At 47.9% G+C, this 17,980-nt stretch overlaps 1 protein-coding gene across 5 annotated transcripts in view; it reads right to left on the bottom strand.

Annotated features, from left to right (window-relative positions):
* The window catches only part of FMNL3 (formin like 3), a 60,190-nt gene extending 42,463 nt beyond the window's left edge, over positions 1-17,727 (bottom strand). For 3 of the 5 annotated variants that reach the window (XM_075551729.1, XM_075551727.1, XM_075551730.1), the window contains exon 1: positions 17,409-17,727. In XM_075551729.1, the coding sequence (XP_075407844.1) occupies positions 17,409-17,534 (126 nt within the window). In that variant the 5' untranslated portion in view covers positions 17,535-17,727. The remainder of the gene's footprint in view (positions 1-17,408) is intronic. The other 2 variants (XM_075551726.1, XM_075551728.1) reach the window with 1 other exon arrangement.
* Positions 17,728-17,980: the final 253 nt, after the last annotated feature.

Here is a 17,980-nt window from a genome sequence, read left to right as displayed (position 1 = left end):
TGAGCCCTGCAAACATCAGTATCCACAACTCTGGGAACAATAGAACTAGATGGTGCCTGGCTACTGTTACTAACTACTCTGAGAAGGATAGAGAGCTTAGATAGAGTGAGGGGAGGGGAGAGGGGGTGAAGGTGGATTGTGGGCCAAACTCAAAATCTTGAGAGACCAGGGATAGAGACTGGCGAAGCCTCCACGACTATGGTCCTCAGTCATCCTTCAGGTCACTTCCATGTCAGAATCAACTGCTTTTTATGAGCAAAAGCATTTACTCAAGGTCAAATTCCCGAGGGTTAGGATAAAAGGACAAATGGCGGCAGGAAACATGTGGAAGTGGCTAAGTGCTAAATCAGTGAGGGGATTTTACAAAGGACGTATTGACACAAAGTATCAAGGCATTGTTGGATGTCTCAGGAAACTGTCACCCAGTTTACAACCAGAAGTCACAAAAGCAGTTTTTAATCAAATGTTTCAAAGAAAGAATGTGCGTGCAGAATCAAACCGCTTAGGTTCCACTCCTGCTCCCATAGCCTGTGAGCTGTGTGCTCCTGTGGGAGCTTATGTTTAACCTCCCTGGGCTTCAATTTCCTCATCTTAAAAATGGAAACACTACTAACAACTATGTGACAAAGCTGTGATGACTGCTGAAGTAATGTACGTAAAAGACTTTGCATGGTGCCTGGCATGCCACAAACACAATGAATGTTGACGTGTAAAAGGATTGTCCTGGTTGGAGCTATCACCCCAGTTCTGACTCATAGTGACCCCAGGTACCACCAAACGAACTGCACCTGGTCCTGGGCATCCTCGCCATGACTGCTGTTTGAGCCGATTGCTGCAGCCACTGCATCACTCCATCTCTCTAAGGGTCTTCCTCTTTCCACTCAACTGCTCTCACCTCATACCGTGCCCAACGCACATGAGATGAGGCCTATTCTTCTGGAAACCCATGGTGTTTTCGATCTCCTTCCCTAGCACCATGAGTCAACGCATCAATTCTTTTGCCGTCTTCCTTACTCTGTGTCCAACTTTCACATGCACCTGGTGGAACTGAAAATATCACGCATGGGTTGGACCTAATCTCCACCAGCAAGTGCTTCACGGCCTCCTCACTTTCAGCTTGCAAGGGGGTGCCATGTGTTCTGCAGCTTGTTAACAAGCCTTCCTCCGATGCTGATGCCACATTCTTTTTCATACAATCCAGCTTCTCTGATGATTTTCTCAGCATATAGACTGAACAAGTATGGTGAGAGGATATGCCCCATACACAGCTTTCCTGATTTTAAAGGATGCCATGTCCCTTATTTTGTTCACACAACTGCCTCTGGACCCATGGGCAGGCTCTGCATGACACAAAGGTGTGTTCTGGAATTCCCATTCTTCTTACGGTTACCCACAGTTTATTACAGCCCACACAGTCAAATGCCTTTGCACAGACAATAAAACACAAGCAAACATCTTTCTGGTATTCCCTGCTTTCAGCCAAGATCCATCTGATATCAGCAATGATGCCCCTTGTTCCACATGATCTTCTGAATCAGGCCTGAATTTTTGGGGGGGTGGGGTGGGGGCGGGGCAGCTGTTGTCACTAATGCCTTCTGGGCAATTTAGACCTCCTTCCTTCAAAACTATTGGCTCCTCTTGAAGTCTTTTTGGTACAGTGAGTCTGTATTTCTTTCACCTTCTTTTGATGCTTCCTGGATCATTCCGTATTTCCCCACAGAATCCTTCAACATTGCATCTCGAGGCTTGAAGTTAGCTCTCCACTTCTGTCAGCTTGAGAAATGCTGAATGCTCAGGGCTGGCCACAATCCCAGCTACACGGACACCCCACTCCCCACCCCTAGAAGAACGCACTACAGAGGACAGCACTGAAGCTACAGTTCAGGGAGTGGGGTGCATTTGATCAGAGCACACAGGAGCAACTGAAGAGGGAAGGAGAGTAAGAGGAACACATCCTGGCCCACCAAACCCCGAGGACGACATTCCTGCTCAGAGAAGCCAAGGCACAGAGCGGACCATGAGCCGGCCCCACCGCGGGACAGGACATCCCTCATTGACCCATTGCGCTATGGAGGTCAACACTGGAGGCACAGTGAGGGAATTGTGCCTGATCTGACCCCACCACACCAGGGTGAAACAGTAAGGGCGTGCAACAGAGCAGCAAGGGGCGCAAAGCAATGAAATACCCAGGGAACACCAAAAATAGACTTTGGGGCCAGGGTGAGGCACCCCATCACACTCGACTGGAAAACACTCCTGAAGGTCAACAAACAGACCTGGAACTGTTTATGGGCTTTTCTTTTTTACTGTTTTGTTTTTGTGCTTATTATTGTCTCAGCATGTCTACCTAGATAAGATAGGCAGGATAAACATTCCAGAGAAGAAAACAAGGGGACCGATGGTTCCAGGGGGACACCCCCTCACAGAAGGGTCACAAGGAAGAGACGAGCCAGTCAGGGTACAATATAACATTGATAAAACATACAACTTTCCTCTAATTCTTTAATGCTTCTCCCACCCCACCCCACCCCACTATCATGACCCCAATTCTATCTTACGAATTTGGATAGACTAGAGCATGCACACTGGTAAAGGTAAGAGCTTACAACATAGGGAATCCAGGACAGATAAACCCCTCAGAACCAAAACTGAGAGTAGAGATTCCAGGAGAGTATGGGGAAGGTGGGGGAGAAAGGGGGAAATAATCACAATGATTTACATATAACCCCCTCCCTGGGGGGCAGACAACAGAAAAGTGGGAGATAGTGGTTGGAGTAAGACATGAAAAAAAAAATTTACAACTTATCAAGGGTTCATGAGCGAGGGAGGGTAAAAATGAGCTGATACCAAGGGCTCAAGTAGAAAGCAAATGTTTCGAGAATGATGATGGCAACAAATGTACAAAGTGCATGACACAATGGATGGATGGATGGATTGTGATAAGAGTTGTACGAGCCCCAATAACACGATTTAAAAAGTAATAATAATTTAATATAAAAAATGCTGAATGTGTTCTTCCTTTTTTTGCTTCCTAACTCCATGCCTTTGCACATTTCACTTTAAGACTTGGCCTTCTTTAGCTGCTCTTTGAGATTTGTGGTTCAGCTCTTATACTTTAACGTGTCTTCCATTTGCTTTATCAAGCGTCAGGGTCTTCGGACACCCACTCTGGTCTTGTCTCACTTTCCTGCCTTGTTAATGACCGTTTCCTTCTCCAGGTGTGATGCTCTTGGTGGCATCGCAGTCTGTGAGGCCTTCAGTCATTAGTGTCCAGTACGTCAAATCTGTTTCTGAAGTGTTCTCAAGGTGGCCTCTTGGCTCTCACGAATTTGTTTTGATGTTCTTCAACTTCACCCTGTGCTTACACATGTTAATATCGAGCGCCATCATCTCTTCCCACAGAGTGGCTTTGATTCCTGCACATCCCGGCGGTCGAAGAGCATGTCACTGTTCCTGCCGTCGGGAAAAGGTATCTGCAGTGCAGTCGTCAGTGTCGCGAAGGTCTCTCCTGCATTCTCCGGCTTCTTTTCTATCCCCAAGCCCATCGCTTCCAACCACCGCACCTTTCTTCCTCTGTTTCCAACGTTCACACTCCAATCGCTAGCATTATCAGTTGACCTTGATTGTATGTTTGATCAACTTCAGACTGAAGAAGCCGGTAGAAATCTTCAATTTCATCATCACCAGCTTTGGTGTTTGGTGCATAGATTTGAATACATTTAACGCCTGAGGGAAAAAACAAATTATAGAGAACTTGGCTTGCATAGGGATCGGAGCTCTGAACAGATGTTACCTGTGGGGATGCTTCAGGCTCAATTTGCTCTTTGCTGACTGCTTGCTGCAGCTGGCTAAAGCAGAAGGCATAGCTTTTGCTGGGCTGGAAATGAAAGTGGCTAAAGATATACAGCCCGCTCACATCTGGGGAGCCAGAATCATGCCTACGTTTAAAGAACATAAAATACAGCCTCAAGGCAGCAGGGTGCCCCTTAGGGTTCTTTCTGCTGTGAAAACTGGTGCCAATCTCAGTACAGGACAGGGACAGGCTGTGGCAAGCTGTGGACACCACTGGTGTCCCTCCTGCTCTCTTCTGACTCAGCAAAGAACAAGAGAGTAGCTTTCTTTCTTTCTTTTTGGTGTATTTAAAGCTGAATTCCTTTCTCCTCTAATTTTCACTCCTCTTTTTTCCCTTAAAAGAGAAATAAGTACAAGAGTACAGACTGGCAGAACATCCCATCAACTCAAAGCTTAGAGAACTGAAAACTGATCCACTGTTCAGACCTCAATCTTGCCCAGTCCCCTCATAGATCACCACAGTTCACAGCTTGGAGCTGATTTTTCCAGACCCTTGTTCTTTTATTTACATATACGCATAGGTACATACGTGGCTGTATAGCGCCTCGTGTATAGTCTGACTTCCATTGCCTCCTTGGGTAATTATACTTACACTCAACACACATGCCTAACTTGGAGATTTCCATCAGCCACGGACAGTTACTGAGTGCCTACCTGTACAGCGATAAAGCAAACAGTCCCCACCTTCCCTGGGATCAACATTCTGGGGAAACAGATAGCAAACAAAAACTTCAAAATGGAAAATACTACAGTGCAACTATTTGTCTCTCTCCGTCAATAACAAAGGAGAGTGAAGAAAAGCAAAGAGACATGAAAACCATTCACCCAAAGGACTAATGAACTCACTGCCGTCAAGGCCATTCTGACTCACAGAGACTCTCCAGACAGGGCAGAGCTGCTGCCCCAGCAGGTTTCCAAGACTGTGCCTCTTTACGGGACTCGAAGGCTCATATTTCCCCCTAGGAGGAACTGGTGGTTTTGAACTGCTGGCCTTGTGGTTAACGCATAGCTCACTTCACCACCAGGGCTCCTTGGATCATGTGAATCCCAGTCTCCACCACACTGAGACCAGAAGAAGTGGATGGTTTGGGGCTAGTCCTGCCAACAGCTCTGAAAGGGATCACAAGAGGAGGGTAACCTGGACGGAGTGTGAGGAAAATGTAGAATTAAACTCAAAACCATAAAAAAAGATCGGGCTTACTGGTCTTTAGACAGTGGAATCCCTGAAGCTGTGTCCCTTAGACACCCAAGCCTGGAACCAAACTTACCCTGTAGCTCCCCTTTCAGCCAAACCAGAGACAGGACTACAAGGCGAACAATACTACCAGAAAGGTACATACTCCCTAGAACCACCAACCATACAAGATAAAGGGCAGCAATTGTGGAAGAATAATGGTTACGAGGCAGAAAGGGATAGGAAGTTTGGACAAATGGAAACAGCACAGGGAGAAAGTGGAGTTCTGTTACATTGTGGAGATTGCAAGCAACGTCACAAATCAAAATATGTATGGGTTGAAGAATGGAATATGAATTTGCTCTGTAAACTTTTACCCACATACCTAATTTTAAAAATTTACCATCAAAGACCCAGAACAAAAAATCATATCAATGTGAATGGGGAGGGGGGAGAGCAGAGTGGAGACCCAAAGCCCATCTGTAGACAATTGGACCTCCCCTTTCAGAGGGGTCACAAGGAAGAGATGAGTCAGTGAGGGTGCAGTCTATCACCAACGAAAGACACAACTTTCCTCAAGTTCTTTAATGCTTCCTCCTCCCATTATCATGACCCCAATTCTACCTTACAAATCCGGCTAAACCAGAGAATGTACATGGGTACAGATCAGAGATCACAACACAGGGAATCCAGGACAGATAAACCCCTTAAGACCAATAATGAGAGTAGTGATACCAGGAGAGGAAGAGGAAGGTGAGGGGAGAAGTGGGTAACTGATCACAATGACCTACCTATAACTCCCTCCCTGGGGGATGGACAACAGAAAAGGAGATGAAGGGAGACAGCAGTCAGTGTAAGACATGAAAAAAAATTATAAATTATCAAAGGATCATGTGAGGTGGGGTGGAATAAGCTGATACCAAAGGCTCAAGTAGAAAGAAAATGTTTTAAAATGATGATGGCAATATACGTACAAATGTGCTTGACACATGATGGATGGACTGTGATAATAGCTGTACGGGCCCCCACAAAAATGATTCAAAGAAAAAAATTTGACAATTAAAACCTGAAGTAGAAGCTAGACTGAATCTTGGAAGATGGAAACAAAGGCTATTCAGGAGGGAAAAAACAAACAAACAAAAAACCCTCAGCTTGTACAAAGGCCCTGAGACCGAAAGCTTGCCAGAACGAAAGGCAAGTGGGAAGCTTGGCATTTAGGGTAAGTGACCCTAACTCAACATCCATCGAGTCCATTCCGACTCACAGCACCTCTACAGGACAGGGCAGAGCTGCCTCGGGGGGTTTCTGAGACTGTAACCCTTAACAGGAGAAAGCCATAGGGAGGTTGAAAAAATTCAGCTAGAGCCAAATAGTAGTCTTAAGAGACAGGGTCAAGAGTTTGTTCGCCATTTTTTTTAAGACTGTAAAAGGAAAGGCATTAAAGATATTTAAGCACAGAAATGGCGATTCTTTTGGCTGTTTTTTGGATGGGAGGGAAAGGGGACAAAGAACAAACTGAGAGGCCACTTGGTGGACTCCAGGGGGCCACAAGCAGTTAGGATTGAACTGCTGCGAACCACAGGGTTTTCACTGGCTGACTTCCGCACCCCAGCAATGTGCACCCCACACGGCAGCTGGGCAGGGGCTGCACTTGAGGTATCCTGGACAGAACTGAAGGCGGATCTCCTGCTCGGAAGGTGAGCGTTCTATCACTTGAACTACCACTGTCCTTGCAAGGGACACACCTCACCGCCCAGGGCCCCTTCATACAAGGAAATCGAAATGTCCCGGGGCCTGACTACCCTCCTCTTTGTTCTCTTTGTTGGAACAAGCGACAGAGGCGTCATTTTATCTGGACTGATACGCAGGGCTGCATGTCCTTACAAAGTATCAAGAATGCAGTTGTATCAAGCAGTCTCTTCTTGCCCTGACCTCCCGTCCTATTCATCCAAAATCGAAACTAGGGCTTCCCTCAAACCAAACCAAATCAAATCCGTTGCCATCGGTGGACTCATAGCAACCCCGTAGGGCTGGGTAGAACTGTGCTGTTCCGGAGACGGTAACTCTTTACAGGAGTAGAAAGCCCCATTTTCTCCCCAGAAGCGGCTGGTGGTTTCGGAACTGCAGACCTTGTGGGTCACGGCACAACACATAATCATCATGCTCCTCAGGGCTCCCTCACGGATCAAAATGGGCTACAAACCCCCAAGTACTGCGTGCATATATACATTGGGAAAGAGGAAGGGAGGTAAGGTTTCCAAAGCCATCACCAAAGGTTCAGCTGCACAGCTAGAAGAGCCTTCGAAGAGTCTCCACTTAAAAGAGTGCTTACCCAGCTTGAGGAATTAGCCAGGGGCTGGAATACAGCCTCGTATGTACACCCTCCACTTCTCTCTTTGATGAGATTTAAGGATGAGCTCACAGCACAGTATAGGTGCTAAACCTAAATATCTCTCATTTAAAGAAAAAAACCCTCACCACCGATTCCAACTCACACTAAGTGTTCTGGCGGCCTCGGGCTTCCCAGACTAATCTGTATTATCTGCGCCCATTCCAAAGAAAGGGAGCCATGGCAGAATGCAGAAGTTATCATCAAATCATATCCTCAAGATAATATGCAAGTAAACGTTTGCTGCAGTTAGTTTCAGGATGGTTGCATCGCTACATCACAGGAGAGAGACAAGCCAGACGCAGAACAGGAAGCAGAATGAGGGACCTCCTTGCCAGACAGATGTGGGCTGAAAACAGGGCATACCAGCAAGATGTCTGCTTGGGTTTTATGGACTATGCAAAGGCATTTGACTCCGTGGATCTTAACAAACTAAGGACAACATTGCAAAGAACGGGAATTCCAGAACACTTAATTGGGCTCATTAATTGGAACCAGTAAGCTGACGAAGAGACAGTCATTCATAAGGGGATACAGGAAAGGTATACATCAGGGTTGTATCCTTTCACCATATTTATTCAACCCGTATGCCAAGCACATGATCACAGAAGCTGGATAATATGAAGAACGTGGCATCCGATTGGAGGGAGACTCATTAACTTGGGGTATGCAGCTGATTCACCTTGCTTGCTGAAAGTGATGAGGACTTGACGCATTGACTGATGAAGATCAAAGACTACAGCTTTGTAATGAATGATATAAAACAAAATGTGTATGCATTTTGTGTGTGTGTGTGTGTGTGTGTGAGTGAGTGAATTGTTGAATGGAAAACTGGTCTATTCTATAAACCTCACCCAATTCACAATAAAAAGTTTTTTAAAATTTGAAAAAGTACTACAGCCATCAGTATGGGTTACATCTCACATAAAACAAAAATCCTCACAACCGAGCCAATAATAAACAATAAAGAGAAGTGATTGAAGTTGTCAGAGATTTCATTTCACTTGAATTCACATCATGGACGCCGCAGTAAAGCAGCCAAAGGACATATTGCACTGGGTCTGTCTGCTTCTAAAGACTTCTTTCGGGTGCTCAAAAGCAAAGATGGAATTTCAAGAACTACGATGGACCTGGCCCGAACCAGGGTAATGCAAACTGCCTTAGACACATTGGAAAGATGGAAAATAAATATGAACGACCTAAGAATGTATGCCTTTGAATTATGATGTTGGTGAAAAATACTGAACAGCCCATAAGCTGTCAGAGAAGAAACAAATAAATCCATCTTGGGAAAGTACAGCCAGAATGGTTCTTAGAAGCAAGCATTTTGTCTCAAGTGCTCTGTACATATTGTTGGGGTCTATGTGTGGTAGTGCGTCACTGGAGAAGAGGAAGACCCTCAGTTAGATAGACTGACCCCATGAACACTACAAAGGCTTCAGCACAGCAACATCTGTGAGGATGCGCAGCACTAGATCATGCTTCCTGATGTTGTGCCTAGGAGCCTTGTTGGTGTAGTACAGGGCTCCTCAAACTTTTTAAACAGGGGGCCAGTTCACTGTCCCTCACACCTGTTGGAGGGCCAGACTATGGTAAAAAAAAAAAAAAAACTATGAACAAATTCGTATGCACACTGCACATATCTTATTTTGAAGTAAAAAACAAAATGGGCAAAACACCTAGCGGGCGGGCCAGATTAATGTCCTCAGTGGGCCGCATGTGGCCCGCGGGCCTTAGTTTGAGGATGCCTGGGAGAGTGGATGGGCTTGGTGTGCTAACCATGAGGTCAGCAGTTCAAACCCACCAGCCACTCCAGACGAGAAAGAGGATTCTCTCTACTTCTGGAACCCATAGAGCCAGCTCTACTCTGTCCTCTGGGGTTGCTATGGGTCAGAATTGACTCGCTGGCAGCGAGAGTTCTTTTAAAGGGTTGCTATGAGTCCATCAGAACCAACTCGATGGCACCTAAAACCAGTCTTCATTGAAGTTGGTTTCCACATCTCTCTCCAGTGGAGCAGCTGTTGGGTTCATAGCACGGACCCTGGGGGATCACTAACGGGGGATGCTGCACCATCACGGCTCCCTAACCTAAGCAGTAGTTGGTTCCAATTCAGAGCAACCCTATGCCGGGTTCACAAGGCTTTGTCAGTCTTCCCAGGGGCAGACAGCTTGACCTTTCTCCCAAGTAGCACCAAATGGGTTTGAACAGCAGGTCTTGTGGGTTAGCAGTCCCACATTTACCCAACAGTGCCGCCAGGGCACGAAAAAAGTCTACCTTTTGCTTGTGTGTGTAATAAACTCACTGCTGTTAAGGAGGTGCCGACTACAACTGCCAGGTGAGTTTCTGACACTGTAACTGTTTACAGGAGGAGAAAGCCCTGACTTTCTTCCATGGAGCAGCTGGTGGTTTCAAACCGTGGACCTTGTGAATTTCAGCCTAACATGGAACCACTACACCATCAAGGCTCCTTGTGAGTGTAAAAGGAAATGGAAATAAAGACAGCACACAAAACAACGATCCTGTCTTCATTTTTACTGTGCTTTAAAGCGTCAGTCCCAGCTGAAACAAAGGATAGTGGAGATACAGAAAAGTACAAGTTGACCCACAACAACAGTGCAATCAGCATTGGGAACAAGATAACTGTGTGGGACTGATCCAAACACTGTATAGATTTAACATCCCTGGCCCTCACGCACTAGGTGCCAGTAGTACTCATCCTTCATTACAATAACCAGAAACATTTCCACTTGCTTCCCAAACAATCTCTCCAAGGGAAATCTCTCCCCAGCTGAAAAATCTCTGAATGGAGAAGTATGTTATACATAAAACCAACAGATACTTATAGAACCCTTATAGATTATAAAATGTTTCCACTACACTACTTAAGCATCCTCAAAACTCTGTAAAGGAGGTATTGATCTTCACAGATTTCATAATGGATGAAATAGACTCAGGAAAACACGGGAATTCTAGCTGCCCAGCTCAGCTCTACTCTCGAATTCACGTCTGAAGAACATTTCCAGACTGAAACAAACCCTCGGCCCTTCTCTGGCATTACTTCAGCTCAGCCCAGACTTGTTTCCCCAGAATGGAGGTGGGCAGTCTGATCAACCAGGTGACACTATGCCCAACAGAGCCAGTTCTGAGGTGGACACTTGGATCTCGACCACAGAACCAGGGCCCTGGCTCTGCCCAGACTTCCCAAGCAATATCAGGGGACAGGGCTGGGTCTGTGGTCTCATTTCCTCTTCATGTTGGCTTTTTTTTTTTCACTTCAATGAAAAGATTAGCTATTTCCACCAAGATCAGTTCCTGTTCTCACCAGTTGTAGCAGCTGTTTCCCCAGACAGGGAGAGAGAGCTCCAAAACACTGCCACCTGGACTGTCCCAGCTGCAGAGCACAGACTCAACAGGCCCTGAACTAAAGGGCGTTTTCAATCCAGATAAGGTGGCAAGTCAAATCCACTCACTGCTTGGAGTGGATTCTGACTTAGAGACCTATAGGACAGACCCTATAGGACTGCTCTGTGGAATTTCCGAGGCTATACATCTTTACATCTATACACCCCTGGAGATGGACACCATGCTTTGTAGAGTGGAGGGGCAGCAAAACCAAAGGAAGACCCTAGACAAGCTAGATCGGCACAGTGGCTACAACACTGGGCTCAGGCATAAGAACAGATCTGAGGATGGTGCAGACCCAGGCAGTGTTTCGGTGTCACATAGTACCTAGGGCTGCAATGAGTTGAACCTGACTTGATGGCACCTAACAACAAGATCTATCTTTCAATTACGTGATCCGAGGCTTAATCCCTGGCACCTCCAGGGTTCCTCAGAGAAAGTGGCAGTGAGGAGAAATTAAGGGGCAAAAAGAAATTCTTAGAACTCCACAATGAATCCTCCAGCATTCATTTTATTATATTTTAATTTTACATAATAGTTATATATACTTTTCACTTGTAAAAATGATACTCTATAATGAAAAAAAATGTGGAAATGCATATTCATTACAGACATATACCTATATCATAAATTTCCTACAAAGAGCACACAAAAATAGCCAAAATGCTTATAAGGAAATGCACGGCCAAACAAGATAGCATTTCTCACTAGACTAGTGATAGCCATGGTTTTTAAAGGTTAAAGCATCCAGAGATGGTTAGGTTAGAGAGCGGGGGAGACGCACACTGTCAGTGGACAATCCAATTGGTATAACTTTTTTAGAAGGCATAGGTCTCAAAGGCTTTTGAGAAGCACACCTCACAATAACAAAACAATAGCAATAAATTAAGAGTATATAACCTTTGATCCAGTAATTCCAGTTCCAACATTTTACCCTGAACAATCAGAGGCACACACACAAACTTTAAGGCACAGAATGTTCGTCATAGTATTATTTACAGCAAAAGAAATGAGAGAAAAATTAAAGCAAGGAAATTAAATGTTGTAGAATACACCTGTTATGGAACGCAATGCAGCCATAAAATCATGACACTGAAGATGTAAGACAAAAAAAAATAGATTAAAGTCGGAGATGAAAAATCAGTTTGTAAAATGACATGAATCCTAATTGTAAGTATGTATACTAAACCCAAAACCAAGCTCACTGCCGTCGAGTCGATACTGACATAGAGAGACCCCATAGGGCAAGGTAGAACTGCCCCTGTGAGTTTCCAAGACTCACTGTTTCTCCCTGGGAACAGTGCTGGTGGCTGAACCTGGAGGCCCACAGTCCAACTCGTAACCACTGCACCACCAGGGCTCCTGAAGTCTACATACATGGACAGCAAAATGCCAATACATGATGAAATTATAGGTAGTTTTAATTCTCCTCTACACTTTTTAGTAATTTCCAAATTTGCTTAGGAAATGTATCTTTTTCATCATCAGGTTTTTAAAGTTCTTCATCCCTTTGAGAAAACGCCTGTGTGTTACTCCCTTTAAAACAATCAAACATCTGGAAATAAACATTTAGAACCTAAAGAACATTTATACCCTCCAATCTAGCACGTTTAATTTTGGGTTTCCTTCCTAACAAACGGTACCCTGGTATCACGGGGTTAAGTATTGGGCCATTAACCATAAAGTCAATTGCGGGGAGGGGGGAATGAGGAGGCAGTCTGGTCCGGGAGAGCTTGGTTGCCTGGGAAACCCTATGGAGCAGTTCTACTCGGTCCTATAGGGTGGGGATGAGTCAGAATAATCCGGATGGACATAGTTTGGGGTTTTATCCTAACAAATAGGTCTAAACATTGATAAGGCTTTCTCTGCCAAGTTCATCACAACCCTGTTTACTAAGGGACAAGCAAACAATGTAAATGCCCAACAATAGAGAGATGATTAAGCAAACAATGGAGCAGCCATTTGAGGAACCACAGACAGCCATTTAAAATGCTTCCGACTATTTGAGAGTCTGGGAAAGTGGAAGAAATAACAAAAACAAAAAGGATTCACACACACACACCATCACTATTTGAAGTTTCCTTGTTCGTCCAGAAGCCACACCATGGGGTAGTTCTACCTTGTCCTGTAGCATCACTAAAAGTCGGGATTGACTCAATGACAGTAAGTTTGGTTTGAGTTTGTATGTGTGTATATAATTACAACATTGCACAAAACCCTAGGCAAAGGAAAAAAATAATAAATTTTAAGACACTGGAGCTGCATTTGGTAAAGAAAGAAGAGAAAATGGACATGTCTTTTGTCAGCTTCCTATAAACTACCACATACTGCCTTGAGAGAATGACTATCGCTTTAAGAGAAAAAAGAAAAAGTTGAATCTCGGTGCACTGAGCATGTTTCCAAATGACAGGGGTCTGCTCCATCAATCTCATGACCCCACCTCCCCCAGTCTGAAGCAGGGTGAGACAGAAGGTCAAGGAAATGAGGCCCCTCTCTGTGGCCTCCGGTCTTCCCGGTAGAGTCTCTGAGCAAGAAGAGGACTCCTTTGACCAGCTGCTGCCAACCCCCACCCCTGCCTCAAGTCCTATTCCAGCCTGAACTAATTCACCACACTCTTTGGAGCTGGGGGTGGAGGGGATTCCATCAGGGCGATCTGGAACCTGATCCTCAGTCCCACTTTTTCCCAGCCCCTCTCTGTGGCAAAGGAGGCCCCCAAAAAACAACTAGTACCCAGGCCATCTCACATCCCATAGCCAGCTCTGTTTGGAGTCAAGCCACAGACACAACCCCGTCCTCTCCTCCTTGGGGTCTCCTTCCTAAGGGGTATCCTTCCTAATGTTCTGGCATCAAAACATTAAGACTCAAATCTTAGTTTCAAATCTGCAATAAGTCTGCAAAGAGCACAATCAGTACAAACACACCAAAGGCCCACAGCTGTCCTTTCAGGGCCTCCCCTTTCATTCTAAAGTAAGTCCAGTACTAGCCAAAACACTAGCTTCTGAGAAACCGGGCGTGGGTAACAGACAGGCTGGGATCAAAACATGGGCTGGGGCTTTATCAGACCAGGGATCAGCTCTGCTATAAATAAAGAAAATCAATAATTGTCTTAAACTCACAATACAAAACTCCCACCAGAACAGAGCTGCTGTTCAGAGGGGCAAAGGAAAGATGCCAAAGAAACAGAACACAGCAACCTCGCAACCTTTTTCATACTAGAAGCTATTATTTATACACAACTAGAAGATACTATTTATACATTGCTATCGTTATTGTTACAGAGCTCTGGTGAGTCCCTTTGTTGGATGCCCCAGAGTTGATTCTAATCCACAGGACCCTATAGGACAGAGTAGAACTGCCCCATAGTGTTACCAAGGCTGCAGTCTTTACAGAAGCAGATTGCAACATCTTTCTCCCACGCAACAGCGAGAGGGTATGTACGAGTGAATCTTAAGTTAGCATCCAAGAACTTACTATACCCGCGGGGCTCCTTATACAGTAAAAGCACGTGGTGACAGCTACCCTCAACCCAAAGCCATCCAACCAATTCCAAGTCACAGTGACCCTCTCAGGCCAGGGGAGAACTGCTCGGAGGGTTTTCGAAGATGTGTTTTTTTACGGGATCAGAAAGCCTCATCTTTCACCAGAGGAGCTGCTGGTGGGTTCAAACTGCTGGCTTCGTAGTTAGCAAATCAATGTGTCAGAACCCTGGTGGCATAGTGGTTACGAGTTGGGCTGCTAACCAGCAGTTCGAAACCACCAGCCACTTCTCGGGAGATATATGGGGCTTTCTACTCCCATAAAGTATTCCAGTTTCAGAAACTCACAGGGACAGTTCTACCCTGTCCAAGAGGGTGTCTAGGAGTTGGCACCAACTCAATGGCAGGGAATTTGGTATTTTGGGAGAGCAAAATGTGTAACCAATTCCACCACCAAGGCCTCTCTACTCCCAAGGAGGCTCTCAGCTAGCCCCAGGCTCGAGAGGAAAGAATCAGCATCCCAGCACACTCTGGAGCCGTTTGTATCCTACGTGACACAGCAGGGACTGGGCCCAGGAAGGGCTCTTAGGATGAATGTCCTGGAGCAATCATTTCCTGGTCTCAGATCCTGAGCTCTCCTAATTTGAGCTGACAGGCTTGCAGGCTGGATTCTGTAGAAAGCCGGGAGCCTGTGGTCTTGACTCAGCGCTGCTACAACTTCCCCAGCCGCGGTGTTCTTCAGGGGGGTTTCCTCAAACATGTCAGGGCTGGGGAAGTCCTCCCTGATAACAGCAAGCATATCTAACGGGATGCAATTGAAAAGCCAGTACAAGAACAACCTTGAAAGTTCACACCATGCAGGAAAAAGGCTCATTTATACGGAGAACCTACCAGGTGCCCAGCACCTTACCCCCATTGGGTTCATGTAGGTCTCAGGACCCCACCAGCGCAAGGATTGTTGTTAGGATGAGGCATACACTAAGACAGAGCCCTTGCTTTTCCTACTGTGCTATGCATCTCACTTTTCCTAACTGTTCAGGTGACACTCTAAACTTGCCCAGGGCAGACTCATAGCCAATACCTTTCACAAAAGACAGCAGAGAGGGCATCTCATCGATAGTGCCCAGAGAAGAACCCAAAGCCCCAAGCAAGCATGACTGTCCTTAGTGGGAGAACAGAGGGACAATCCCCTTCTGGGACAGCAAACCAGCCCTGGCCTGCCCTGCTCCAACCCCGCAGCAGCAGCTCAGGCTCACAGAAAAAAGACCAACACAAAAGCCACAAGAAACTAAATCAAAACTTTACAGAGAAGAAGGCTTGTAAGTGGGTGGTCCAGTCTCCCGCTTGACTCGGGCTCTCAGATAAGGGCACCACGTGCCTTTGAGGAGTATGAGGCCATCAACTTGCCCAGCAAACTGGTCAACCAAGCTCCAGGGAGGATGTGACTGTGGACTATGGCTCTGAGCGCTCACAAAACCCAGCCTCTACTTAAGCCAGGTCCCTACCCCATCCAGCCCACCTCTTTCTCTCCAATTTCTCTGGTGAACTCAGGCCAGTTTGCTGCGCACATGAGCGCGCGCACACACACACACATACACACCCCACGGGAGTTCAGATTCTCTCCCACTCTCTTCTCCAACAGTTGTGCTCTTGTTCTCAAGGGCACCAAGTCCCCATCCTCTCCTCCTCAGCCTCTGAGATGGCCACAGCACATTAGTAACCACTGACTCACCCCATCCCCCTGAGGAGCCTGGGGGGAAACACTGAGGGCCTCCAGCTGTGCAGCCCAGATCCTTTTGCCCCTGTCAGGCAGGGGTGCCAGCAGCACCACGTGTCCTTGGGACACCAAGGACCCTGTCTGAGCTTGCTCTGGTGCCAGGGAGCTGATGCCAGGCTCTCCAGCACCAGAGAGCCCAGGATCTCTAGACAGCGCCACTACTGCCAACAGATCTAATCGCGCTATTCCAAGGCAGATGAAATCCAGTACGGCTGCTAAGTCCATGACTTAACCCTCCTCACAGGCAACTGGGAAAGCTGGTCCCTCAGGCCACACCAACACTACCATCAGCACTAATCCCGGCTCTCAGAAGGTTCTTGCAGGCACTATTTCCCCAAGTCCTCAAAGGCTCACAAATGTTAGCAAATGCTCTATCCTCTGGTTCCTGCTCTGTAAAACAGTCCCGACATAGTCAAAGTGACAGGCGCCCAGACCTTCTTTATCCAAAGAGCCACTGACATTCACTTCAGTTTACACACCAAAGGGGAACCTCAAAGTCAGCTCAGAAAACCCCTCTCTCCTGAGCGTTTGGAAGCTACCACTGAAAAGAAACAGGCAAAAGAACATAAGAAGCCATAACTGCCTAACAAGAGAAAAGGGGGAGGGGAAAAAAGCGGGATGGTTTGCGTAGTTTCGATTGGAAAAATACACTGGGAAGATGGCTTATCCACATGGTCAGCCCTTATAGCTGCACGAATGCACTGTTAGCAGGATGCCTGCCGGCTTTCTTCCGAAAATAAGTAGAACAACGGCACCACGCTGGATTCCATCCCCCTCTAAGAGCCAGCCCTCCCTCCACGCCCTGCCCTCTCCCCACCTCAAACATCTGGTCTGGGCTGGGAGTGGGACCCACTCCCTGGGAAGCCTCCATGTTAACTTTGGGGGTGCTCTCTCTTACTGCGACTGAGGAGTGGGCCAGCCCGAGGCTTCGGAATTCCCGCCCCGGCGAGAAGAGGGTTTAGGAATGAGAACTCTAGGGACCTGGGGGCGGGGGGGGGGGGCGCCGGGACGGAAGGAGAGATGAGAGGGCAATAGAAGCCGGAGGAGGGACAGAGCAGATGGACCCTGCGGGAAGGGGGAGCCGGGCTAAGGACCCCTTCTCGTAAGTGTGCAGAGGTGGAGGCGTCGATCCAGGGCGCCCCCACACCCACCCCGACAGGGCGGTCCGGCCAGCCGGCGTTACAGAGAAAGGCACTGGAGGCCGTGGTCTGTCGGGGTTCCTGGCAGAGACTTAGGCCGGACCCGGGCATCTGCATTAAGTCCCACCCGGGACGTCGGGACGCGGGTAGGGAGGAAGAGGAAGGGGACGGGGAAGGCGCCGCGCTCGGCTCTCTCACCAGCACCAGGGCGAACCTCTCCTCCAGCTCACAGGGCTCAGGCATCGGCGTCTTGCCGGGCGGCAGCAGCAGCGAGACCGGAGGCGGCTCGCCCGGGCCCCCCTCGGCGCTCTCCAGGTTGCCCATCCCGGCGGGGCCCCCTCGGGGGCCTCAGCCTCCCGCCTCCAAGCCCGGTGGCCCTCGGCTCGGCCGCTCGGGCCGGCTCCTCCCCGAGCGCGGGCTAGCCCAGTCTCGACTCCTCGACCCCGACGGCAGCGCACGGCGAAGCTCGCGCCCGCACCCGCCGCCGGCCGCTCCCGGCTCGCCGTCCCAGCGCTGCCGCTCCCCGCCCTCCCCGCGGGCTCCCTCCCTACCCCCTCCTCGCTTCCTCCCACCCACTCCCGGCCGGTACTCCAGCTCCCCCCGCCAGCGCCGACTGCGGCGAGCGCCGCGCGCCCCATTCATGCACGCCCCGCCCCCCGCCCCCGGCCTCGCGGGCGGCCCGCCCCGCCCCCGCCGGCGCCCGATTGACAGGCGCATCCACCACTCACAGCACGTCCCGCCCCTCGGCCCGGCGCCTGGCGCCGAGCGCC

This window comes from Tenrec ecaudatus, chromosome 6 (assembly GCF_050624435.1).
Source record: "Tenrec ecaudatus isolate mTenEca1 chromosome 6, mTenEca1.hap1, whole genome shotgun sequence".
Taxonomy (NCBI): domain Eukaryota; kingdom Metazoa; phylum Chordata; class Mammalia; order Afrosoricida; family Tenrecidae; genus Tenrec; species Tenrec ecaudatus.
The sequence above is the reverse complement of the archived record's forward strand: the minus strand, read 5'-3'. Positions and strand labels throughout refer to the sequence as shown.